Source organism: Ambystoma mexicanum, chromosome 7q (assembly GCF_040938575.1).
Source record: "Ambystoma mexicanum isolate Mex_15411 chromosome 7q, UKY_AmexF1_1, whole genome shotgun sequence".
Classification (NCBI taxonomy): domain Eukaryota; kingdom Metazoa; phylum Chordata; class Amphibia; order Caudata; family Ambystomatidae; genus Ambystoma; species Ambystoma mexicanum.
In genome coordinates this window covers 1,171,009,123-1,171,035,610 of record NC_090941.1, presented here as the reverse complement: position 1 = coordinate 1,171,035,610, position 26,488 = coordinate 1,171,009,123, and the positions used below count along the sequence as shown (strand labels likewise).

General features: G+C 47.1%; 1 protein-coding gene across 1 annotated transcript in view; it reads left to right on the top strand.

Annotated features, from left to right (window-relative positions):
- The window catches only part of LOC138528249 (mucin-4-like), a 124,745-nt gene that overhangs the window by 64,045 nt on the left and 34,212 nt on the right, over window positions 1–26,488 (top strand). The window contains exons 5-6 of the mRNA XM_069639701.1: window positions 1,671–2,581; window positions 11,202–12,134. Of these exons, the coding sequence (XP_069495802.1) occupies window positions 1,671–2,581; window positions 11,202–12,134 (1,844 nt within the window). The remainder of the gene's footprint in view (window positions 1–1,670; window positions 2,582–11,201; window positions 12,135–26,488) is intronic.

Genomic DNA, 26,488 nt, shown 5'->3' with positions numbered 1-26,488 from the left:
CTAGTATCACTGGAAGAAATGTCCCCAGTCCTGTTCAGGGAAACCTTGCTAGCAACACTGGAAGAAACACCACCAGTTCTGGTGAGGGAGAACTTGCCAGTATCACTGGAAGACATGCCACCAGTACTGATCAGGGGGACCTCGCTTGTATCACTGATAGAAAAGCCACAAGTCCTGTTCAAGTAGACCCTGATAGTATCACTGGAAGAAATGCAACCAGTCCTGTTCAAGGAAACCTTGCTAGTATCACTGGAAGAAACACCACCAGTCCTGTTCAGAGAAAACTTGCTGGAATCACTGGAAGAAATGCCACCCATCTGTTTAGCGAGACCTTGCTAGTATCACTGGAAGAAATGTCACCAGTCCTGTTCAGGGAGACATTTCTGGTATCACTGGAAGAAATGCCACAAATCATGTTCAGGGAGACCTTGCTAGTATCACTGGAAGAAATTCCACCAGTCCCAATCAGGGAGACCTTGCTATAATCACTGGAAGAAATGCCACCAGCCCTGTTCAGGGCGACCTTGCTAGTATTTCTGGAAGAAATACTACCAGTCCTCTTCAGGGAGTCCTTGCTAGTGTCACTGAAAGAAATGCCACCACTCCTGTTCAGGGAGACGTTGCTAGTATCATTGGAGGAAATGCCACAAGTCATGTTCAGAAGGACATTGCTAGTATAACTGGAAGAAATGCCACCAGTCCTGTTCAGGGAGACCTTGCTAGTACAACTGGAATAAATGCCACCAGTCCTGTTCAGAGAGACCTGGCTAGTATCACTGGAAGAAATTCCACCAGTCCCATTCAGGGAGACCTTGCTAGTGTCACTGGAACACATGCTACCAGTCATGCTCAGGGAGACCTTGCTAGTATAACTGGAATAAATGCCACCAGCCCTGTTCAGAGATACCTTGCTAGTATCACTGGAAGAAATGGTACCAGTCCTGTTCAGGGAGATCTTGCTAGTATAACTGGAAGAAATGCCACCAGTCCTGTTCAGGGAGACTTTGCTAGTATCCCTGGAAGAAAAGCTACCAGTCCTGTTCAGGGAGACCTTGCTAGTGCCACTGAAAGAAATGCCTCCACTCCTGTTCAGGGAGACCTTGCTAGTATCATTGGAGGAAATGCCACAAGTCATGTTCAGGGAGACGTTGCTAGTATAACTGGAAGAAATGCCACCAGTCCTGTTCGGGGATACCTTGCTAGTATAACTGGAATAAATGCCACCAGTCCTGTTCAGAGAGACATGGCTAGAATCACTGGAAGAAATGCCACCAGTCCTGTTCAGGGAGACCTTGCTAGTATCACTGGAAGAAATGCCACCAGTCTTGTTCAGGGAGACCTTGCTAATATCACTGGATGAAATGCCACCAGTCCTGTTCAGGGAGACCTTGCTAGAATCACTGAAAGAAATGCCACCACTCCTGTTCAGGGAGACCCTTCTAGTCCAATTGGAAGAAATGGCACCAGTCCTGTTCAAGGAGTCCTTGCTAATATCACTGGATGAAATGTCATCAGTCCTGTTCAGGGAGACCTTGCTTGTATCACTGTAAGAAATGCCAACCTGTCCTGTTCAGGGAGACCTTGCTAGTATCCCTGGAAGAAATGCCACCAGTCTTGTTCAGTAAGACCTTGCTAGTGTCACTGAAAGAAATGCCACCACTCCTGTTCAGGGAGACCTTGCTAGTATCATTGGAGGAAATGTCACCAGTCATGTTCATGGAGACGATGCTAGTATAACTGGAACAAATGCTACCAGTCTTGCTCAGGGAGACCTTGCTAGTATAACTGGAATAAATGCCACAAGGCCTGTTCAGAGATACCTTGCTAGTATCACTGGAAGAAATGGTACCATTCCTGTTCAGGGAGATCTTGCTAGTATAACTGGAAGAAATGCCACCAGTCCTGTTCAGGGAGCCCTTGCTAGTATCCCTGGAAGAAATGCTACCAGTCCTGTTCAGGGAGACCTTGCTAGTGTCACTGAAGGAAATGCCTCCACTCCTGTTCAGGAAGACCTTGCTAGTATCATTGGAGGAAATGCCACCAGTCATGTTCAGGGAGACGTTGCTAGTATAACTGGAAGAAATGACACCAGTCCTGTTCAGGTAGACCTTGCTAGTATAACTGGAATAAATGCCACCAGTACTGTTCAGAGAGACCTTGCTAGTATCACTGGAAGAAATTCCACCAGTCGCAATCAGGGAGACCTTGCTAGAATCACTGGAAGAAATGCCACTAGCCCTGTTCAGGGAGACCTTGCTAGTATTTCTGGAAGAAATACTACCAGTCCTCTTCAGGGAGACCTTGCTAGTGTCACTGAAAGAAATGCCACCACTCCTGTTCAGAGAGACGTTGCTAGTATCATTGGAGGAAATGCCACAAGTCATGTTCAGGGGGACGTTGCTAGTATAACTAGAAGAAATGCCACCAGTCCTGTTCAGGGAGACCTTGCTAGTATAACTGGAATAAATGCCACCAGTCCTGTTCAGAGAGGCCTGGCTAGTATCACTGGAAGAAATTCCACCAGTCCCAATCAAGGAGACCTTGCTAGAAACACTGGAAGAAATGCCACTAGCCCTGTTCAGTGAGACCTTGCTAGTATTTCTGGAAGAAATACTACCAGTCCTCTTCAGGGAGACCTTGCTAGTGTCGCTGAAAGAAATGCCACCACTCCTGTTCAGGGAGACGTTGCTAGTATCATTGGAAGAAATGCCACCAGTCTTGTTCAGGGAGACCTTGCTAATATCACTGAAAGAAATGCTAACACTCCTGTTCAGGGAGACCTTGCTAGTACAATAGGAAGAAATGGCACCAGTCCTGTTCAGGGAGTCCTTGCTAACATCACAGGATGAAATGTTATCAGTCCTGTTCAGGGAGACCTTGCTTGTATCACTGGAAGAAATGCCAACCTGGCCTGTTCAGGGAGACCTTGCTAGTATCCCTGGAAGAAATGCCACCAGTCCTGTTCCGGGAGACCTTGCTAGTCTCACTGAAAGAAATGCCACCACTCCTGTTCAGGGAGACCTTGCTAGTATCATTGGAGGAAATGCCACTAGTCATGTTCAGGGAGACGATACTAGTATAACTGGAACAAATGCTACCAGTCTTGCTCAGTGAGACCTTGCTAGTATAACTGGAATAAATGCCACAAGCCCTGTTCAGAGATACCTTGCTAGTATCACTGGAAGAAATGGTACCAGTCCTGTTCAGGGAGATCTTGCTAGTATAACTGGAAGAAATGCCACCAGTCCTGTTCAGGGAGACCTTGCTAGTATCACCGGAGGAAATGCCACCAGTCCTGTTAATGGGGATCTTGCTAGTATAACTGGAAGAAATGCCACTAGTCCTGTTCAGATCAGAGAGACCCTGCTAGTATCACTGGTAGAAATGTCACCAGTCCTGTTCAGGGAGACGTTGCTCGTATCAGTGGAAGAAATGCCACCAGTCTTGTTCAGGGAGACCTTGCTAGTGTCACTGGATGAAATGTCATCAGTCCTGTTCAGGGAGACCTTGCTTGTATCACTGTAAGAAATGCAAACCTGTCCTGTTCAGGGAGACCTTGCTAGTATTCCTGGAAGAAATGCCACCAGTCCTGTTCAGGGAGACCTTGCTAGTGTCACTGAAAGAAATGCCACCACTCCTGTTCAGGGAGACCTTGCTAGTATCATTGGAGGAAATGCCACCAGTCATGTTCAGGGAGACGATGCTAGTATAACTGGAACAAATGCTACCAGTCTTGCTCAGGGAGACCTTTCTAGTATCCCTGGAAGAAATGCCACCAGTCCTGTTCCAGGAGACCTTGCTAGTCTCACTGAAAGAAATGCCACCACTCTTGTTCAGGGAGACCTCTCTAGTATCACTGGAAGAAATGGTACCAGTCCTGTTCAGGGAGATCTTGCTAGTATAACTGGAAGAAATGCCACCAGTCCTCTTCAGGGAGACCTTGCTAGTATCCCTGGAAGAAATGCTACCAGTCCTGTTCAGGGAGACCTTGCTAGTGTCACTGATAGAAATGCCTCCACTCCTGTTCAGGAAGACCTTGCTAGTATCATTGGAGGAAATGCCACCAGTCACGTTCAGGGAGACGTTGCTAGTATAACTGGAAGAAATGACACAAGTCCTGTTCAGGTAGACCTTGCTAGTACAAGTGGAATAAAAGCCACCAGTCCTGTTCAGAGAGACCTTGCTAGTATCACTGGAAGAGATTCCACCAGTCCCAATCAGGGAGACCTTGCTAGAATCACTGGAAGAAATGCCACTAGCCCTGTTCAGGGAGACCTTGCTAGTATTTCTGGAAGAAATACTACCAGTCCTCTTCAGGGAGACCTTGCTAGTGTCACTGAAAGAAATGCCAAAACTCCTGTTCAGGGAGACGTTGCTAGTATCATTGGAGGAAATGCCACAAGTCATGTTCAAGGGGACATTGCTAGTATAACTGGAAGAAATGCCACCAGTCCTGTTCAGGGAGACCTTGCTAGTATAACTTGAATAAATGCCACCAGTCCTGTTCAGAGTTTCCTGGCTAGTATGACTGGAAGAAATTCCACCAGTCCCATTCAGGGAGACCTTTCTAGAATCACTGGAAGAAATGCCACCAGTCCTGTTCAGGGAGACCTTGCTAGTATCACTGGAAGAAATTCCACCAGTCTTGTTCAGGGAGACCTTGCTAGTGTCACTGAAAGAAATGCCACCACTCCTGTTCCGGGAGACCTTGCTAGTATCATTGGAAGAAATGGCACCAGTTCTGTTCATGGAATCCTTGCTAATATCACTGGAAGAAATGCCACCAGACCTGATTGGGGGAACTTGCTTGTTTCACTGAAAGAAATGCCACCAGTCCTATTAAAGGAGACCCTGTTAGTATCACTGGAAGTAATGCCACCAGTTCTGTTCAAGGAGACCTTACTAGTATCACCGGAAGAAATGCCACCAGTCCTGTTAATGGGGATCTTGCTAGTATAACTGGAAGAAATGCCACTAGTCCTGTTCAGAGAGACCTTGCTAGTATCACTGGAAGAAATGTCACCAGTCCTGTTCAAGGAGACGTTGCTAGTATCAGTGGAAGAAATGCCACCAGTCTTGTTCAGGGAGACATTGCTAGTGTCACTGGAAGAAATGCCAACAGTCCTGTTCAGGGAGACGTTGCTAGTATAACTGGAAGAAATGACACCAGTCCTGTTCAGGTAGACCTTGCTAGTATAACTGGAATAAATGCCACCAGTCCTGTTCAGAGAGACCTTGCTAATATCACTGGAAGAAATTCCACCAGTCCTGTTCAGGGAAACCTTGCTAGCAACACTGGAAGAAACACCACCAGTTCTGGTGAGGGAGAACCTGCCAGTATCACTGGAAGAAATGCCACCAGTACTGATCAGGGGGACCTCGCTTGTATCACTGATAGAAAAGCCACAAGTCCTGTTGAAGTAGACCCTGATAGTATCACTGGAAGAAATGACACCAGTCCTGTTCAAGGAAACCTTGCTAGTATCAATGGAAGAAACACCACCAGTCCTGTTCAGAGAAAACTTGCTGGAATCACTGGAAGAAATGCCACCCATCTGTTTAGCGCGACCTTGCTAGTATCACTGGAAGAAATGCCACCAGTCCTGTTCAGGGAGACATTTCTGGTATCACTGGAAGAAATGCCACAAATCATGTTCAGGGAGACCTTGCTAGTATCACTGGAAGAAATTCCACCAGTCCCAATCACGGAGACCTTGCTAGAATCACTGGAAGAAATGCCACCAGCCCTGTTCAGGGAGACCTTGCTAGTATTTCTGGAAGAAATACTACCAGTCCCCTTCAGGGAGACCTTGCTAGTGTCACTGAAAGAAATGCCACCACTCCTGTTCAGGGAGACGTTGCTAGTATCATTGGAGGAAATGCCACAAGTCATGTTCAGAGGGACATTGCTAGTATAACTGGAAGAAATGCCACCAGTCCTGTTCAGGGAGACCTTGCTAGTAAAACTGGAATAAATGCCACCAGTCCTGTTCAGAGAGACCTGGCTAGTATCACTGGAAGAATTCCACCAGTCCCATTCAGGGAGACCTTGCTAGTGTCACTGAAAGAAATGCTAACACTCCTGTTCAGGGAGACCTTGCTAGTACAATAGGAAGAAATGGCACCAGTCCTGTTCAGGGAGTCCTTGCTAACATCACAGGATGAAATGTTATCAGTCCTGTTCAGGGAGACCTTGCTTGTATCACTGGAAGAAATGCCACCAGTCTTGTTCAGGGAGACCTTGCTAATATCACTGGATGAAATGCCACCAGTCCTGTTCAGGGAGACCTTGCTAGAATCACTGAAAGAAATGCCACCACTCCTGTTCAGGGAGACCTTGCTAGTCCAATTGGAAGGAATGGCACCAGTCCTGTTCAGGGAGTCCTTGCTAATATCACTTGATGAAATGTCATCAGTCCTGTTCAGGGAGACCTTGCTTGTATCACTGTAAGAAATGCCAACCTGTCCTGTTCAGGGAGACTTTGCTAGTTTCCGTGGAAGAAATGCCACCAGTCCTGTTCAGGGAGACCTTGCTAGTGTCACTGAAAGAAATGCCACCACTCCTGTTCAGGGAGACCTTGCTAGTATCATTGGAGGAAATGCCACCAGTAATGTTCAGGGAGACGATGCTAGTATAACTGGAACAAATGCTACCAGTCTTGCTCAGGGAGACCTTGCTAGTATAACTGGAATAAATGCCACAAGGCCTGTTCAGAGATACCTTGCTAGTATCACTGGAAGAAATGGTACCAGTCCTGTTCAGGGAGATCTTGCTAGTATAACTGGAAGACATGCCACCAGTCCTGTTCAGGGAGACCTTGCTAGTATCCCTGGAAGAAATGCTACCAGTCCTGTTCAGGGAGACCATGCTAGTGTCACTGAAGGAAATGCCTCCACTCTTGTTCAGGAAGACCTTGCTAGTATCATTGGAGGAAATGCCATCAGTCATGTTCAGGGAGACGTTGCTAGTATAACTGGAAGAAATGACACCAGTCCTGTTCAGGTAGACCTTGCTAGTATAACTGGAATAAATGCCACCAGTCCTGTTCAGAGAGACCTTGCTAATATCACTGGAAGAAATTCCACCAGTCCTGTTCAGGGAAACCTTGCTAGCAACACTGGAAGAAACACCACCAGTTCTGGTGAGGGAGAACCTGCCAGTATCACTGGAAGAAATGCCACCAGTACTGATCAGGGGGACCTCGCTTGTATCACTGATAGAAAAGCCACAAGTCCTGTTGAAGTAGACCCTGATAGTATCACTGGAAGAAATGACACCAGTCCTGTTCAAGGAAACCTTGCTAGTATCAATGGAAGAAACACCACCAGTCCTGTTCAGAGAAAACTTGCTGGAATCACTGGAAGAAATGCCACCCATCTGTTTAGCGCGACCTTGCTAGTATCACTGGAAGAAATGCCACCAGTCCTGTTCAGGGAGACATTTCTGGTATCACTGGAAGAAATGCCACAAATCATGTTCAGGGAGACCTTGCTAGTATCACTGGAAGAAATTCCACCAGTCCCAATCACGGAGACCTTGCTAGAATCACTGGAAGAAATGCCACCAGCCCTGTTCAGGGAGACCTTGCTAGTATTTCTGGAAGAAATACTACCAGTCCCCTTCAGGGAGACCTTGCTAGTGTCACTGAAAGAAATGCCACCACTCCTGTTCAGGGAGACGTTGCTAGTATCATTGGAGGAAATGCCACAAGTCATGTTCAGAGGGACATTGCTAGTATAACTGGAAGAAATGCCACCAGTCCTGTTCAGGGAGACCTTGCTAGTAAAACTGGAATAAATGCCACCAGTCCTGTTCAGAGAGACCTGGCTAGTATCACTGGAAGAATTCCACCAGTCCCATTCAGGGAGACCTTGCTAGTGTCACTGGAACACATGCTACCAGTCATGCTCAGGGAGACCTTGCTAGTATAACTGGAATAAATGCCACCAGCCCTGTTCAGAGATACCTTGCTAGTATCACTGGAAGAAATGCCACCAGTCCTGTTCAGGGAGACCTTGCTAGTATCCCTGGAAGAAATGCTACCAGTCCTGTTCAGGGAGACCCTGCTAGTGTCACTGAAAGAAATGCCTCCACTCCTGTTCAGGGAGACCTTGCTAGTATCATTGGAGGAAATGCCACCAGTCACGTTCAGGGAGACGTTGCTAGTATAACTGGAAGAAATGACACCAGTCCTGTTCAGGGAGACCTTGCTATATAACTGGAATAAATGCCACCAGTCCTGTTCAGGGAGACCTTGCTAGTATCCCTGGAAGAAATACTACCAGTCCTCTTCAGGGAGACCTTGCTAGTGTCACTTTAAGAAATGCCACCACTCCTGTTCAGGGAGACCTTGCTAGTATCATTGGAGTAAATGCCACAAGTCATGTTCAGGGAGACATTGCTAGTATAACTGGAAGAAATGCCACCAGTCCTGTTCAGGGAGACCTTGCTAGTATAACTGGAAAAAATGCCACCAGTCCTGTTCAGAGAGACCTGGCTAGAATCACTGGAAGAAATGCCACCAGTCCTGTTCAGGGAGACCTTGCTAGTATCACTGGAAGAAATGCCACCAGTCTTGTTCAGGGAGACCTTGCTAATATCACTGGATGAAATGCCACCAGTCCTGTTCAGGGAGACCTTGCTAGAATCACTGAAAGAAATGCCACCACTCCTGTTCAGGGAGACCTTGCTAGTCCAATTGGAAGGAATGGCACCAGTCCTGTTCAGGGAGTCCTTGCTAATATCACTTGATGAAATGTCATCAGTCCTGTTCAGGGAGACCTTGCTTGTATCACTGTAAGAAATGCCAACCTGTCCTGTTCAGGGAGACTTTACTAGTATCCATGGAAGAAATGCCACCAGTCCTGTTCAGGGAGACCTTGCTAGTGTCACTGAAAGAAATGCCACCACTCCTGTTCAGGGAGACCTTGCTAGTATCATTGGAGGAAATGCCACCAGTTATGTTCAGGGAGACGATGCTAGTATAACTGGAACAAATGCTACCAGTCTTGCTCAGGGAGACCTTGGTAGTATAACTGGAATAAATGCCACAAGGCCTGTTCAGAGATACCTTGCTAGTATCACTGGAAGAAATGGTACCAGTCCTGTTCAGGGAGATCTTGCTAGTATAACTGGAAGACATGCCACCAGTCCTGTTCAGGGAGACCTTGCTAGTATCCCTGGAAGAAATGCTACCAGTCCTGTTCAGGGAGACCTTGCTAGTGTCACTGAAGGAAATGCCTCCACTCCTGTTCAGGAAGACCTTGCTAGTATCATTGGAGGAAATGCCATCAGTCATGTTCAGGGAGACGTTGCTAGTATAACTGGAAGAAATGACACCAGTCCTGTTCAGGTAGACCTTGCTAGTATAACTGGAATACATGCCGCCAGTCTGTTCTGGGAGACCTTGCTAGTATCACTGGAAGAAATGCCACCAGTCCTGATGAGGGAGACATTGCTAGGGTCACTGGAAGAAATGCCACCAGTCCTGTTCAGGGAGACCTTGCTAGTATCACTGGAAATAATGCCACAGTCATGTTCAGGGAAACCTTGCTAGTATCACTGGAAGAAATGTCCCCAGTCCTGTTCAGGGAAACCTTGCTAGCAACACTGGAAGAAACACCACCAGTTCTGGTGAGGGAGAACCTGCCAGTATCACTGGAAGACATGCCACCAGTACTGATCAGGGGGACCTCGCTTGTATCACTGATAGAAAAGCCACAAGTCCTGTTCAAGTAGACCCTGATAGTATCACTGGAAGAAATGCAACCAGTCCTGTTCAAGGAAACCTTGCTAGTATCACTGGAAGAAACACCACCAGTCCTGTTCAGAGAAAACTTGCTGGAATCACTGGAAGAAATGCCACCCATCTGTTTAGCGAGACCTTGCTAGTATCACTGGAAGAAATGTCACCAGTCCTGTTCAGGGAGACATTTCTGGTATCACTGGAAGAAATGCCACAAATCATGTTCAGGGAGACCTTGCTAGTATCACTGGAAGAAATTCCACCAGTCCCAATCAGGGAGACCTTGCTATAATCACTGGAAGAAATGCCACCAGCCCTGTTCAGGGCGACCTTGCTAGTATTTCTGGAAGAAATACTACCAGTCCTCTTCAGGGAGTCCTTGCTAGTGTCACTGAAAGAAATGCCACCACTCCTGTTCAGGGAGACGTTGCTAGTATCATTGGAGGAAATGCCACAAGTCATGTTCAGAAGGACATTGCTAGTATAACTGGAAGAAATGCCACCAGTCCTGTTCAGGGAGACCTTGCTAGTACAACTGGAATAAATGCCACCAGTCCTGTTCAGAGAGACCTGGCTAGTATCACTGGAAGAAATTCCACCAGTCCCATTCAGGGAGACCTTGCTAGTGTCACTGGAACACATGCTACCAGTCATGCTCAGGGAGACCTTGCTAGTATAACTGGAATAAATGCCACCAGCCCTGTTCAGAGATACCTTGCTAGTATCACTGGAAGAAATGGTACCAGTCCTGTTCAGGGAGATCTTGCTAGTATAACTGGAAGAAATGCCACCAGTCCTGTTCAGGGAGACTTTGCTAGTATCCCTGGAAGAAAAGCTACCAGTCCTGTTCAGGGAGACCTTGCTAGTGCCACTGAAAGAAATGCCTCCACTCCTGTTCAGGGAGACCTTGCTAGTATCATTGGAGGAAATGCCACAAGTCATGTTCAGGGAGACGTTGCTAGTATAACTGGAAGAAATGCCACCAGTCCTGTTCGGGGATACCTTGCTAGTATAACTGGAATAAATGCCACCAGTCCTGTTCAGAGAGACATGGCTAGAATCACTGGAAGAAATGCCACCAGTCCTGTTCAGGGAGACCTTGCTAGTATCACTGGAAGAAATGCCACCAGTCTTGTTCAGGGAGACCTTGCTAATATCACTGGATGAAATGCCACCAGTCCTGTTCAGGGAGACCTTGCTAGAATCACTGAAAGAAATGCCACCACTCCTGTTCAGGGAGACCCTTCTAGTCCAATTGGAAGAAATGGCACCAGTCCTGTTCAAGGAGTCCTTGCTAATATCACTGGATGAAATGTCATCAGTCCTGTTCAGGGAGACCTTGCTTGTATCACTGTAAGAAATGCCAACCTGTCCTGTTCAGGGAGACCTTGCTAGTATCCCTGGAAGAAATGCCACCAGTCTTGTTCAGTAAGACCTTGCTAGTGTCACTGAAAGAAATGCCACCACTCCTGTTCAGGGAGACCTTGCTAGTATCATTGGAGGAAATGTCACCAGTCATGTTCATGGAGACGATGCTAGTATAACTGGAACAAATGCTACCAGTCTTGCTCAGGGAGACCTTGCTAGTATAACTGGAATAAATGCCACAAGGCCTGTTCAGAGATACCTTGCTAGTATCACTGGAAGAAATGGTACCATTCCTGTTCAGGGAGATCTTGCTAGTATAACTGGAAGAAATGCCACCAGTCCTGTTCAGGGAGCCCTTGCTAGTATCCCTGGAAGAAATGCTACCAGTCCTGTTCAGGGAGACCTTGCTAGTGTCACTGAAGGAAATGCCTCCACTCCTGTTCAGGAAGACCTTGCTAGTATCATTGGAGGAAATGCCACCAGTCATGTTCAGGGAGACGTTGCTAGTATAACTGGAAGAAATGACACCAGTCCTGTTCAGGTAGACCTTGCTAGTATAACTGGAATAAATGCCACCAGTACTGTTCAGAGAGACCTTGCTAGTATCACTGGAAGAAATTCCACCAGTCGCAATCAGGGAGACCTTGCTAGAATCACTGGAAGAAATGCCACTAGCCCTGTTCAGGGAGACCTTGCTAGTATTTCTGGAAGAAATACTACCAGTCCTCTTCAGGGAGACCTTGCTAGTGTCACTGAAAGAAATGCCACCACTCCTGTTCAGAGAGACGTTGCTAGTATCATTGGAGGAAATGCCACAAGTCATGTTCAGGGGGACGTTGCTAGTATAACTAGAAGAAATGCCACCAGTCCTGTTCAGGGAGACCTTGCTAGTATAACTGGAATAAATGCCACCAGTCCTGTTCAGAGAGGCCTGGCTAGTATCACTGGAAGAAATTCCACCAGTCCCAATCAAGGAGACCTTGCTAGAAACACTGGAAGAAATGCCACTAGCCCTGTTCAGTGAGACCTTGCTAGTATTTCTGGAAGAAATACTACCAGTCCTCTTCAGGGAGACCTTGCTAGTGTCGCTGAAAGAAATGCCACCACTCCTGTTCAGGGAGACGTTGCTAGTATCATTGGAAGAAATGCCACCAGTCTTGTTCAGGGAGACCTTGCTAATATCACTGAAAGAAATGCTAACACTCCTGTTCAGGGAGACCTTGCTAGTACAATAGGAAGAAATGGCACCAGTCCTGTTCAGGGAGTCCTTGCTAACATCACAGGATGAAATGTTATCAGTCCTGTTCAGGGAGACCTTGCTTGTATCACTGGAAGAAATGCCAACCTGGCCTGTTCAGGGAGACCTTGCTAGTATCCCTGGAAGAAATGCCACCAGTCCTGTTCCGGGAGACCTTGCTAGTCTCACTGAAAGAAATGCCACCACTCCTGTTCAGGGAGACCTTGCTAGTATCATTGGAGGAAATGCCACTAGTCATGTTCAGGGAGACGATACTAGTATAACTGGAACAAATGCTACCAGTCTTGCTCAGTGAGACCTTGCTAGTATAACTGGAATAAATGCCACAAGCCCTGTTCAGAGATACCTTGCTAGTATCACTGGAAGAAATGGTACCAGTCCTGTTCAGGGAGATCTTGCTAGTATAACTGGAAGAAATGCCACCAGTCCTGTTCAGGGAGACCTTGCTAGTATCACCGGAGGAAATGCCACCAGTCCTGTTAATGGGGATCTTGCTAGTATAACTGGAAGAAATGCCACTAGTCCTGTTCAGATCAGAGAGACCCTGCTAGTATCACTGGTAGAAATGTCACCAGTCCTGTTCAGGGAGACGTTGCTCGTATCAGTGGAAGAAATGCCACCAGTCTTGTTCAGGGAGACCTTGCTAGTGTCACTGGATGAAATGTCATCAGTCCTGTTCAGGGAGACCTTGCTTGTATCACTGTAAGAAATGCAAACCTGTCCTGTTCAGGGAGACCTTGCTAGTATTCCTGGAAGAAATGCCACCAGTCCTGTTCAGGGAGACCTTGCTAGTGTCACTGAAAGAAATGCCACCACTCCTGTTCAGGGAGACCTTGCTAGTATCATTGGAGGAAATGCCACCAGTCATGTTCAGGGAGACGATGCTAGTATAACTGGAACAAATGCTACCAGTCTTGCTCAGGGAGACCTTTCTAGTATCCCTGGAAGAAATGCCACCAGTCCTGTTCCAGGAGACCTTGCTAGTCTCACTGAAAGAAATGCCACCACTCTTGTTCAGGGAGACCTCTCTAGTATCACTGGAAGAAATGGTACCAGTCCTGTTCAGGGAGATCTTGCTAGTATAACTGGAAGAAATGCCACCAGTCCTCTTCAGGGAGACCTTGCTAGTATCCCTGGAAGAAATGCTACCAGTCCTGTTCAGGGAGACCTTGCTAGTGTCACTGATAGAAATGCCTCCACTCCTGTTCAGGAAGACCTTGCTAGTATCATTGGAGGAAATGCCACCAGTCACGTTCAGGGAGACGTTGCTAGTATAACTGGAAGAAATGACACAAGTCCTGTTCAGGTAGACCTTGCTAGTACAAGTGGAATAAAAGCCACCAGTCCTGTTCAGAGAGACCTTGCTAGTATCACTGGAAGAGATTCCACCAGTCCCAATCAGGGAGACCTTGCTAGAATCACTGGAAGAAATGCCACTAGCCCTGTTCAGGGAGACCTTGCTAGTATTTCTGGAAGAAATACTACCAGTCCTCTTCAGGGAGACCTTGCTAGTGTCACTGAAAGAAATGCCAAAACTCCTGTTCAGGGAGACGTTGCTAGTATCATTGGAGGAAATGCCACAAGTCATGTTCAAGGGGACATTGCTAGTATAACTGGAAGAAATGCCACCAGTCCTGTTCAGGGAGACCTTGCTAGTATAACTTGAATAAATGCCACCAGTCCTGTTCAGAGTTTCCTGGCTAGTATGACTGGAAGAAATTCCACCAGTCCCATTCAGGGAGACCTTTCTAGAATCACTGGAAGAAATGCCACCAGTCCTGTTCAGGGAGACCTTGCTAGTATCACTGGAAGAAATTCCACCAGTCTTGTTCAGGGAGACCTTGCTAGTGTCACTGAAAGAAATGCCACCACTCCTGTTCCGGGAGACCTTGCTAGTATCATTGGAAGAAATGGCACCAGTTCTGTTCATGGAATCCTTGCTAATATCACTGGAAGAAATGCCACCAGACCTGATTGGGGGAACTTGCTTGTTTCACTGAAAGAAATGCCACCAGTCCTATTAAAGGAGACCCTGTTAGTATCACTGGAAGTAATGCCACCAGTTCTGTTCAAGGAGACCTTACTAGTATCACCGGAAGAAATGCCACCAGTCCTGTTAATGGGGATCTTGCTAGTATAACTGGAAGAAATGCCACTAGTCCTGTTCAGAGAGACCTTGCTAGTATCACTGGAAGAAATGTCACCAGTCCTGTTCAAGGAGACGTTGCTAGTATCAGTGGAAGAAATGCCACCAGTCTTGTTCAGGGAGACATTGCTAGTGTCACTGGAAGAAATGCCAACAGTCCTGTTCAGGGAGACCTTGCTAGTATCACTGGAAATATTGCCACAGTCATGTTCAGGGAAACCTTGCTAGTATCACTGGAAGAAATGTCCCCAGTCCTGTTCAAGTAGACCCTGATAGTATCACTGGAAAAAATGCCCCCAGTCCTGTTCAAGGAAACCTTGCTAGTATCACTGGAAGAAACACCACCAGTCCTGTTCAGGGAGATCTTGCTAGTATCACTGGAGGAAACACCACCAGTCCTGTTCAGAGAAAACTTGCTGGAATCACTGGAAGAAATGCCACTCATCTGTTTAGCGAGACCTTGCTAGTATCACTGGAAGAAATTCCACCAGTCCCAATCAGGGGGACCTTGCTAGAATCACTGGAAGAAATGCCACTAGCCCTGTTCAGGGAGACCTTGCTAGTATTTCTGGAAGAAATACTACCAGTCCTCTTCAGGGAGAACTTGCCAGTGTCACTGAAAGAAATGCCACCACTCCTGTTCAGGGAGACGTTGCTAGTATCATTGGAGGAAATGCCACAAGTCATGTTCAGAGGGACGTTGCTAGTATAACTGGAAGAAATGCCACCAGTCCTGTTCAGGGAGACCTTGCTAGTACAACTGGAATAAATGCCACCAGTCCTGTTCAGAGAGACCTGGCTAGTATCACTGGAAGAAATTCCACCAGTCCCATTCAGGGAGACCTTGCTAATGTCACTGGAAGAAATGCCACCACTCCTGTTCAGGGAGACCTTGCTGGTATCATTGGAGGAAATGCCACCAGTCCTGTTCAGGGAGACTTTGCTAGTATAACTGGAAGAAATGCCACCAGATTTCATCAGGGAGACCTTGCCAGTATCACTGGAAGAAATGCCACCAGTCCTGTTCAGGGAAACCTTGCTAGTATCACTGAAAGAAATGCCACCAGTCCTGTTCAGGGAAACCTTGCTAGTATCACTGAAAGAAATGCCACAGTAATATTCAGGGAGACTTTGCTAGTAACACTGGAAGATTGCCACCAGTCCTGTTCAGGGAGAGTTTGCCAGTATCACTAGAAGAAACGCTACCAGTCCAGTTCTGGGAGACCTTGCTAGTATCAATGGAAGAAATGCCACCAGTCCTGTTCAGGGAGACTTTGCTAGTAACACTGGAAGAATGCCACCAGATTACATCAGGGTGACATTGCAAGTATCATTGGAAGAAACACCATCAGTCCTGTTTAGGGAGACCTTGCCAGTATCACTGGAAGAAATGCCACCAGTCCTGTTCAGGGAAAACTTGCTAGTATCACTGAAAGAAATGCCACAGTCATAGTCAGGGAGACTTTGCTAGTAAAACTGGAAGAATGCCACCAGTCATGTTCAGGGAGAGCTTGCCAGTATCACTAGAAGAAACGCTACCAGTCCAGTTCTGGGTGACCTTGCTAGTGTCACTGGAAGAAATGCCGCCAGTCTGTTCTGGGAGACCTTGCTAGTATCACTGGAAGAAATGCCACCAGTCCTGTTCAGGGAGACTTTGCTAGTATCACTGGAAGAAATCCCACCAGTCCTGTTGAGGGAGACCTTGATTGTGTCACTGGAATGAATTCCACCAGTGCTCTAGAGGGAGACCTTGCTAGTATCACTGGAAAAAATGCCACCAGTCCTGATGACGGAGACATTGCTAGTGTCACTGGAAGAAATGCCCCCAGTCCTGTTCAGGGAGACCTTGCTAGTATCACTGGAAGAAATGCCACCCATCTGTTTAGCGAGACCTTGCTAGTATCACTGGAAGAAATGCCACCAGTCCTGTTCAGGGAGACATTGCTGGTATCACTGGAAGAAATGCCACAAATCATGTTCAGGGAGACCTTGCTAGTATTACTGGAAGAAATTCCACCAGTCCCAATCAGGGAGACCTTGCTAGAATCACTGGAAGAAATGCCACCAGCCCTGTTCAGGGAGACCTTGCTAGTATTTCTGGAATAAATACTACCAGTCCTCTTCAGGGAGACCTTGCTAGTGTCACTGGAAGAAATGCCACCACTCCTGTTCAGGGAGACGTTGCTAGTATCATTGGAGGAAATGCCACAAGTCATGTTCAGGGGACGTTGCTAGTATAACTGGAAGAAATGCCACCAGTCCTGTTCAGGGAGACCTTGCTAGTATAACTGGAATAAATGCCACCAGTCCTGTTCAGAGAGACCTGGCTAGTATCACTGGAAGAAATTCCACCAGTCCCATTCAGGGAGACCTTGCTAGAATCACTGGAATAAATGCCACCAGTCCTGTTCAGGGAGACCTTGCTAGAATCACTGGAAGAAATGCCACCAGTCTTGTTCAGGGAGACCTTGCTAGTGTCACTGAAAGAAATGCCACCACTCCTGTTCCGGGATACCTTGCTAGTATCCTTGGAAGAAATGGCAGCAGTTCTGTTCAGGGAATCCTTGCTAATATCACTGGAAGAAAGGCACCAGACCTGATTGGGGGACCTTGCTTGTTTCACTGAAAGAAATGCCACCAGTCCTATTCAAGGGGACCCTGTTAGTATCACTGGAAGTAATGCCACCAGTTATGTTCAAGGAGACCTTACTAGTATCACCGGAAGAAATGCCACCAGTCCTGTTCAGATAGACCTTGCTAGTATCACTGGAAGAAATGTCACCAGTCCTGTACAGGGAGACCTTGCTAGTAACAGTGGAAGAAATGCCACCAGTCTTGTTCAGGGAGACCTTGCTAGTGTCACTGGAAGAAATGCCACCACCCCTGTTCAGGGAGACCTTGCTGGTACCATTGGAGGAAATGCCACCAGTCCTGTTAAGGGAGACTTTGCTAGTATAACTGGATGAAATGCCACCAGATTTCATCAGGGAGACATTGCAAGTATCATTGGAAGAAACACCACCAGTCCTGTTCAGGGAAACCTTGCTAGTATCACTGAAAGAAATGCCACAGTCATATTCAGGGAGAATTTGCTAGTAACACTGGAAGAATGTCACCAGTCCTGTTCAGGGAGAGTTTGCCAGTATCACTAGAAGAAACCCTACCAGTCCACTTCAGGGAGACCTTGCTAGTGTCACTGGAATAAATGCCGCCAGTCTGTTCTGGGAGACCTTGCTAGTATCACTGGAAGAAATGCCACCAGTCCTGATGAGGGAGACATTGCTAGTGTCACTGGAAGAAATGCCACCAGTCCTGTTCATGGTGACCTTGCTAGTATCACTGGAAATAATGCCTAATGCATAGTCATGTTCAGGGAAACCTTGCTAATATCACTGGAAGAAAGGCACCAGACCTGATTGGGGGACCTTGCTTGTTTCACTGAAAGAAATGCCACCAGTCCTATTCAAGGAGACCCTGTTAGTATCACTGGAAGTAATGCCACCAGTTATGTTCAAGGAGACCTTACTAGTATCACCGGAAGAAATGCCACCAGTCCTGTTCAGAGAGACCTTGCTAGTATCACTGGAAGAAATGTCACCAGTCCTGTTCAGGGAGACCTTGCTAGTATCAGTGGAAGAAATGCCACCAGTCTTGTTCAGGGAGACCTTGCTAGTGTCACTGGAAGAAATGCCAGCACCCCTGTTCAGGGAGAGCTTGCTGGTATCATTGGAGGAAATACCACCAGTCCTGTTAAGGGAGACTTTGCTAGTATAACTGGATGAAATGCCACCAGATTTCATCAGGGAGACATTGCAAGTATCATTGGAAGAAACACCACCAGTCCTGTTCAGGGAAACCTTGCTAGTATCACTGAAAGAAATGCCACAGTCATATTCAGGGAGACTTTGCTAGTAACACTGGAAGAATGCCACCAGTCCTGTTCAGGGAGAGTTTGCCAGTATCACTAGAAGAAACGCTACCAGTCCAGTTCTGGGTGACCTTGCTAGTGTCACTGGAAGAAATGACGCCAGTCTGTTCTGGGAGACCTTGCTAGTATCACTGGAAGAAATGCCACCAGTCCTGTTCAGGGAGACTTTGCTAGTATCACTGGAAGAAATCCCACCAGTCCTGTTGAGGGAGACCTTGATTGTATCACTGGAATGAATTCCACCAGTGCTCTAGAGGGAGACCTTGCTAGTATCACTGGAAAAAATGCCACCAGTCCTGATGAGGGAGACATTGCTAGTGTCACTGGAAGAAATGCCACAGTCCTGTTCAGGGAGACCTTGCTAGTATCACTGGAAATAATGCCACAGTCATGTTCAGGGAAACCTTGCTAGTATCACTGGAAGAAACACCACCAGTCCTGGTGAGGGAGAACCTGCCAGTATCACTGGAAGAAATGCAACAAGTACTGATCAGGGGGACGTTGCTTGTATCACTGATAGAAAAGCCACCAGTCCTGTTCAAGTAGACCCTGATAGTATCACTGGAAGAAATGGCACCAGTCCTGTTCAAGGAAACCTTGCTAGTATCACTGGAAGAAACACCACCAGTCCTGTTAAGGGAGATCTTGCTAGTATCACTGGAGGAAACACCACCAGTCCTGTTCAGAGAAAACTTGCTGGAATCACTGGAAGAAATGCCACCCATCTGTTTAGCGAGACCTTGCTAGTATCACTGGAAGAAATGCCACCAGTCCTGTTCAGGGAGACATTGCTGGTATCACTGGAAGAAATGCCACAAATCATGTTCAGGGAGACCTTGCTAGTATCACTGGAAGAAATTCCACCAGTCCCAATCAGGGAGACCTTGCTAGAATCATTGGAAGAAATGCCACCAGCCCTGTTCAGGGAGACCTTGCTAGTATTTCTGGAAGAAATACTACCAGTCCTCTTCAGGGAGACCTTGCTAGTGTCACTAGAAGAAATGCCACCACTCCTGTTCAGGGAGACGTTGCTAGTATCATTGGAGGAAATGCCACAAGTCATGTTCAAGGGACGTTGCTAGTATAACTGGAAGAAATGCCACCAGTCCTGTTCAGGGAGACCTTGCTAGTATAACTGGAATAAATGCCACCAGTCCTGTTCAGAGAGACCTGGCTAGTATCACTGGAAGAAATTCCACCAGTCCCATTCAGGGAGACCTTGCTAGAATCACTGGAAGAAATTCCACCAGTCCTGTTCAGGGAGACCTTGCTAGAATCACTGGAAGAAATGCCACCAGTCTTGTTCAGGGAGACCTTGCTAGTGTCACTGAAAGAAATGCCACCACTCCTGTTCCGGGAAACCTTGCAAGTATCCTTGGAAGAAATGCCACCAGTCCTGTTCAGGGAGACCTTGCTAGAATAACTGGAATAAATGCCACCAGTCCTGTTCAGAGAGACCTGGCTAGTATCACTGGAAGAAATTCCACCAGTCCCATTCCTGGAGACCTTACTAGAATCACTGGAAGAAATGCCACCAGTCTTGTTCAGGGAGACCTTGCTAATATCACTGAAAGAAATGCCAACACTCCTGTTCAGGGAGACCTTGCTAGTACAATTGGAAGAAATGGCACCAGTCCTGTTCAGGGAGTCCTTGCTAACATCACAGGATGAAATGTTATCAGTCCTGTTCAGGGAGACCTTGCTTGTATCACTGGAAGAAATGCCAACCTGGCCTGTTCAGGGAGACCTTGCTAGTATCCCTGGAAGAAATGCCACCAGTCCTGTTCCGGGAGACCTTGCTAGTCTCACTGAAAGAAATGCCACCACTCCTGTTCAGCGAGACCTTGCTAGTATCATTGGAGGAAATGCCACTAGTCATGTTCAGGGAGACGATACTAGTATAACTGGAACAAATGCTACCAGTCTTGCTCAGTGAGACCTTGCTAGTATAACTGGAATAAATGCCACAAGCCCTGTTCAGAGATACCTTGCTAGTATCACTGGAAGAAATGGTACCAGTCCTGTTCAGGGAGATCTTGCTAGTATAACTGGAAGAAATGCCACCAGTCCTGTTCAGGGAGACCTTGCTAGTATCCCTGGAAGAAATGCTACCAGTCCTGTTCAGGGGAGACCTTGCTAGTGTCATTGGAGGAAATGCCACCAGTCATGTTCAGGGAGACGTTGCTAGTATAACTGGAAGAAATGACACAAGTCCTGTTCAGGTAGACCTTGCTAGTACAACTGGAATAAAAGCCACCAGTCCTGTTCAGAGAGACCTTGCTAGTATCACTGGAAGAAATTCCACCAGTCCCAATCAGGGAGACTTTGCTAGAATCACTGGAAGAAATGCCACTAGCCCTGTTCAGGGAGACCTTGCTAGTATTTCTGGAAGAAATACTACCAGTCCTCTTCAGGGAGACCTTGCTAGTGTCACTGAAAGAAATGCCACCACTCCTGTTCAGGGAGACGTTGCTAGTATCATTGGAGGAAATGCCACAAGTCATGTTCAGGGGACATTGCTAGTATAACTGGAAAAAATGCCACCAGTCCTGTTCAGGGAGACCTTGCTAGTATAACTGGAATAAATGCCACCAGTCCTGTTCAGAGAGACCTGGCTAGTATGACTGGAAGAAATTCCACCAGTCACATTCAGGGAGACCTTGCTAGAATCACTGGAAGAAATGCCACCAGTCCTGTTAAGGGAGACCTTGCTAGTATCACTGGAAGAAATGCAAAGTGTCTTGTTCAGGGAGACCTTGCTAGTGTCACTGAAAGAAATGCCACCACTCCTGTTCCGGGAGACCTTGCTAGTATCATTGGAAGAAATGGCACCAGTTCTGTTCAGGGAATCCTTGCTAATATCACTGGAAGAAATGCCACCAGACCTGATTGGGGGAACTTGTTTGTTTCACTGAAAGAAATGGCACCAGTCCTATTCAAGGAGACCCTGTTAGTATCACTGGAAGTAATGCCACCAATTCTGTTCAAGGAGACCTTACTAGTATCACCGGAAGAAATGCCACCAGTCCTGTTAATGGGGATCTTGCTAGTATAACTGGAAGAAATGCCACTAGTCCTGTTCAGAGAGACCCTGCTAGTATCACTGGAAGAAATGTCACCAGTCCTGTTCAGGGAGACGTTGCTCGTATCAGTGGAAGAAATGCCACCAGTCTTGTTCAGGGAGACCTTGCTAGTGTCACTGGATGAAATGTCATCAGTCCTGTTCAGGGAGACCTTGCTTGTATCACTGTAAGAAATGCCAACCTGTCCTGTTCAGGGAGACCTTGCTAGTATTCCTGGAAGAAATGCCACCAGTCCTGTTCAGGGAGACCTTGCTAGTGTCACTGAAAGAAATGCCACCACTCCTGTTCAGGGAGACCTTGCTAGTATCATTGGAGGAAATGCCACCAGTCATGTTCAGGGAGACGATGCTAGTATAACTGGAACAAATGCTACCAGTCTTGCTCAGGGAGACCTTTCTAGTATCCCTGGAAGAAATGCCACCAGTCCTGTTCCGGGAGACCTTACTAGTCTCACTGAAAGAAATGCCACCACTCTTGTTCAGGGAGACCTCTCTAGTATCACTGGAAGAAATGGTACCAGTCCTGTTCAGGGAGATCTTGCTAGTATAACTGGAAGAAATGCCACCGGTCCTCTTCAGGGAGACCTTGCTAGTATCCCTGGAAGAAATGCTACCAGTCCTGTTCAGGGAGACCTTGCTAGTGTCACTGATGGAAATGCCTCCACTCCTGTTCAGGAAGACCTTGCTAGTATCATTGGAGGAAATGCCACCAGTCACGTTCAGGGAGACGTTGCTAGTATAACTGGAAGAAATGACACAAGTCCTGTTGAGGTAGACCTTGCTAGTACAAGTGGAATAAAAGCCACCAGTCCTGTTCAGAGAGACCTTACTAGTATCACTGGAAGAAATTCCACCAGTCCCAATCAGGGAGACCTTGCTAGAATCACTGGAAGAAATGCCACTAGCCCTGTTCAGGGAGACCTTGCTAGTATTTCTGGAAGTAATTCTACCAGTCCTCTTCAGGGAGACCTTGCTAGTGTCACTGAAAGAAATGCCACCACTCCTGTTCAGGGAGACGTTGCTAGTATCATTGGAGGAAATGCCACAAGTCATGTTCAGAGGGACATTGCTAGTATAACTGGAAGAAATGCCACCAGTCCTGTTCAGGGAGACCTTGCTAGTACAACTGGAATAAATGCCACCAGTCCTGTTCAGAGAGACCTGGCTAGTATCACTGGAAGAAATTCCACCAGTCCCATTCAGGGAGACCTTGCTAATGTCACTGGAAGAAATTCCACCAGTCCCATTCAGGGAGACCTTGCTAATGTCACTGGAAGAAATGCCACCACTCCTGTTCAGGGAGACCTTGCTGGTATCATTGGAAGAAACACCATCAGTCCTGTTTAGGGAGACCTTGCCAGTATCACTGGAAGAAATGCCACCAGTCCTGTTCAGGGAAACCTTGCTAGTATCACTGAAAGAAATGCCACAGTAATATTCAGGGAGACTTTGCTAGTAACACTGGATGATTTCCACCAGTCCTGTTCAGGGAGAGTTTGCCAGTATCACTAGAAGAAACGCTACCAGTCCAGTTCTGGGAGACCTTGCTAGTGTCACTGGAAGAAATGCTGCCAGTCTGTTCTGGGAGACCTTGCTAGTATCAATGGAAGAAATGCCACCAGTCCTGTTCAGGGAGACTTTGCTAGTAACACTGGAAGAATGCCACCAGATTACATCAGGGTGACATTGCAAGTATCATTGGAAGAAACACCATCAGTCCTGTTTAGGGAGACCTTGCCAGTATCACTGGAAGAAATGCCACCAGTGCTGTTCAGGGAAAACTTGCTAGTATCACTGAAAGAAATGCCACAGTCATAGTCAGGGAGACTTTGCTAGTAACACTGGAAGAATGCCACCAGTCATGTTCAGGGAGAGTTTGCCAGTATCACTAGAAGAAACGATACCAGTCCAGTTCTGGGTGACCTTGCTAGTGTCACTGGAAGAAATGCCGCCAGTCTGTTCTGGGAGACCTTGCTAGTATCACTGGAAGAAATGCCACCAGTCCTGTTCAGGGAGACTTTGCTAGTATCACTGGAAGAAATCCCACCAGTCCTGTTGAGGGAGACCTTGATTGTGTCACTGGAATGAATTCCACCAGTGCTCTAGAGGGAGACCTTGCTAGTATCACTGGAAAAAATGCCACCAGTCCTGATGAGGGAGACATTGCTAGTGTCACTGGAAGAAATGCCACCAGTCCTGTTCAGGGAGACCTTGCTAGTATCACTGGAAGAAATGCCACCCATCCGTTTAGCGAGACCTTGCTAGTATCACTGGAAGAAATGCCACCAGTCCTGTTCAGGGAGACATTGCTGGTATCACTGGAAGAAATGCCACAAATCATGTTCAGGGAGACCTTGCTAGTATTACTGGAAGAAATTCCACCAGTCCCAATCAGGGAGACCTTGCTAGAATCACTGGAAGAAATGCCACCAGCCCTGTTCAGGGAGACCTTGCTAGTATTTCTGGAAGAAATACTACCAGTCCTCTTCAGGGAGACCTTGCTAGTGTCACTGGAAGAAATGCCACCACTCCTGTTCAGGGAGACGTTGCTAGTATCATTGGAGGAAATGCCACAAGTCATGTTCAGGGGACGTTGCTAGTATAACTGGAAGAAATGCCACCAGTCCTGTTCAGGGAGACCTTGCTAGTATAACTGGAATAAATGCCACCAGTCCTGTTCAGAGAGACCTGGCTAGTATCACTGGAAGAAATTCCACCAGTCCCATTCAGGGAGACCTTGCTAGAATCACTGGAATAAATGCCGCCAGTCTGTTCTGGGAGACCTTGCTAGTATCACTGGAAGAAATGCCACCAGTCCTGATGAGGGAGACATTGCTAGTGTCACTGGAAGAAATGCCACCAGTCCTGTTCATGGAGACCTTGCTAGTATCACTGGAAATAATGCCATAGTCATGTTCAGGGAAACCTTGCTAATATCACTGGAAGAAAGGCACCAGACCTGATTGGGGGACCTTGCTTGTTTCACTGAAAGGAATGCCACCAGTCCTATTCAAGGAGACCCTGTTAGTATCACTGGAAGTAATGCCACCAGTTATGTTCAAGGAGACCTTACTAGTATCACCGGAAGAAATGCCACCAGTCCTGTTCAGAGAGACCTTGCTAGTATCACTGGAAGAAATGTCACCAGTCCTGTTCAGGGAGACCTTGCTAGTATCAGTGGAAGAAATGCCACCAGTCTTGTTCAGGGAGACCTTGCTAGTGTCACTGGAAGAAATGCCAGCACCCCTGTTCAGGGAGAGCTTGCTGGTATCATTGGAGGAAATACCACCAGTCCTGTTAAGGGAGACTTTGCTAGTATAACTGGATGAAATGCCACCAGAGTTCATCAGGGAGACATTGCAAGTATCATTGGAAGAAACACCACCAGTCCTGTTCAGGGAAACCTTGCTAGTATCACTGAAAGAAATGCCACAGTCATATTCAGGGAGACTTTGCTAGTAACACTGGAAGAATGCCACCAGTCCTGTTCAGGGAGAGTTTGCCAGTATCACTAGAAGAAATGCTACCAGTCCAGTTCTGGGTGACCTTGCTAGTGTCACTGGAATAAATGCCGCCAGTCTGTTCTGGGAGACCTTGCTAGTATCACTGGAAGAAATGCCACCAGTCCTGTTCAGGGAGACTTTGCTAGTATCACTGGAAGAAATCCCACCAGTCCTGTTGAGGGAGACCTTGATTGTATCACTGGAATGAATTCCACCAGTGCTCTAGAGGGAGACCTTGCTAGTATCACTGGAAAAAATGCCACCAGTCCTGATGAGGGAGACATTGCTAGTGTCACTGGAAGACATGCCACCAGTCCTGTTCAGGGAGACCTTGCTAGTATCACTGGAAATAATGCCACAGTCATGTTCAGGGAAACCTTGCTAGTATCACTGGAAGAAATGTCCCCAGTTCTGTTCAGGGAAACCTTGCTAGCAACACTGGAAGAAACACCACCAGTCCTGGTGAGGGAGAACCTGCCAGTATCACTGGAAGAAATGCAACAAGTACTGATCAGGGGGACGTTGCTTGTATCACTGATAGAAACGCCACCAGTCCTGTTCAAGTAGACCCTGATAGTATCACTGGAAGAAATGGCACCAGTCCTGTTCAAGGAAACCTTGCTAGTATCACTGGAAGAAACACCACCAGTCCTGTTCAGGGAGATCTTGCTAGTATCACTGGAGGAAACACCACCAGTCCTGTTCAGAGAAAACTTGCTGGAATCACTGGAAGAAATGCCACCCATCTGTTTAGCGAGACCTTGCTAGTATCACTGGAAGAAATGCCACCAGTCCTGTTCAGGGAGACATTGCTGGTATCACTGGAAGAAATGCCACAAATCATGTTCAGGGAGACCTTGCTAGTATCACTGGAAGAAATTCCACCAGTCCCAATCAGGGAGACCTTGCTAGAATCACTGGAAGAAATGCCACCAGCCCTGTTCAGGGAGACCTTGCTAATATTTCTGTAAGAAATACTACCAGTCCTCTTCAGGGAGACCTTGCTAGTGTCACTGGAAGAAATGCCACCACTCCTGTTCAGGGAGACGTTGCTAGTATCATTGGAGGAAATGCCACAAGTCATGTTCAGGGGACATTGCTAGTATAACTGGAAGAAATGCCACCAGTCCTGTTCAGGGAGATCTTGCTAGTATAACTGGAATAAATGCCACCAGTCCTGTTCAGAGAGACCTGGCTAGTATCACTGGAAGAAATTCCACCAGTCCCATTCAGGGAGACCTTGCTAGAATCACTGGAAGAAATTCCACCAGTCCTGTTCAGGGAGACCTTGCTAGAATCACTGGAAGAAATGCCACCAGTCTTGTTCAGGGAGACCTTGCTAGTGTCACTGAAAGAAATGCCACCACTCCTGTTCCGGGATACCTTGCAAGTATCCTTGGAAGAAATGCCACCAGTCCTGTTCAGGGAGACCTTGCTAGAATAACTGGAATAAATGC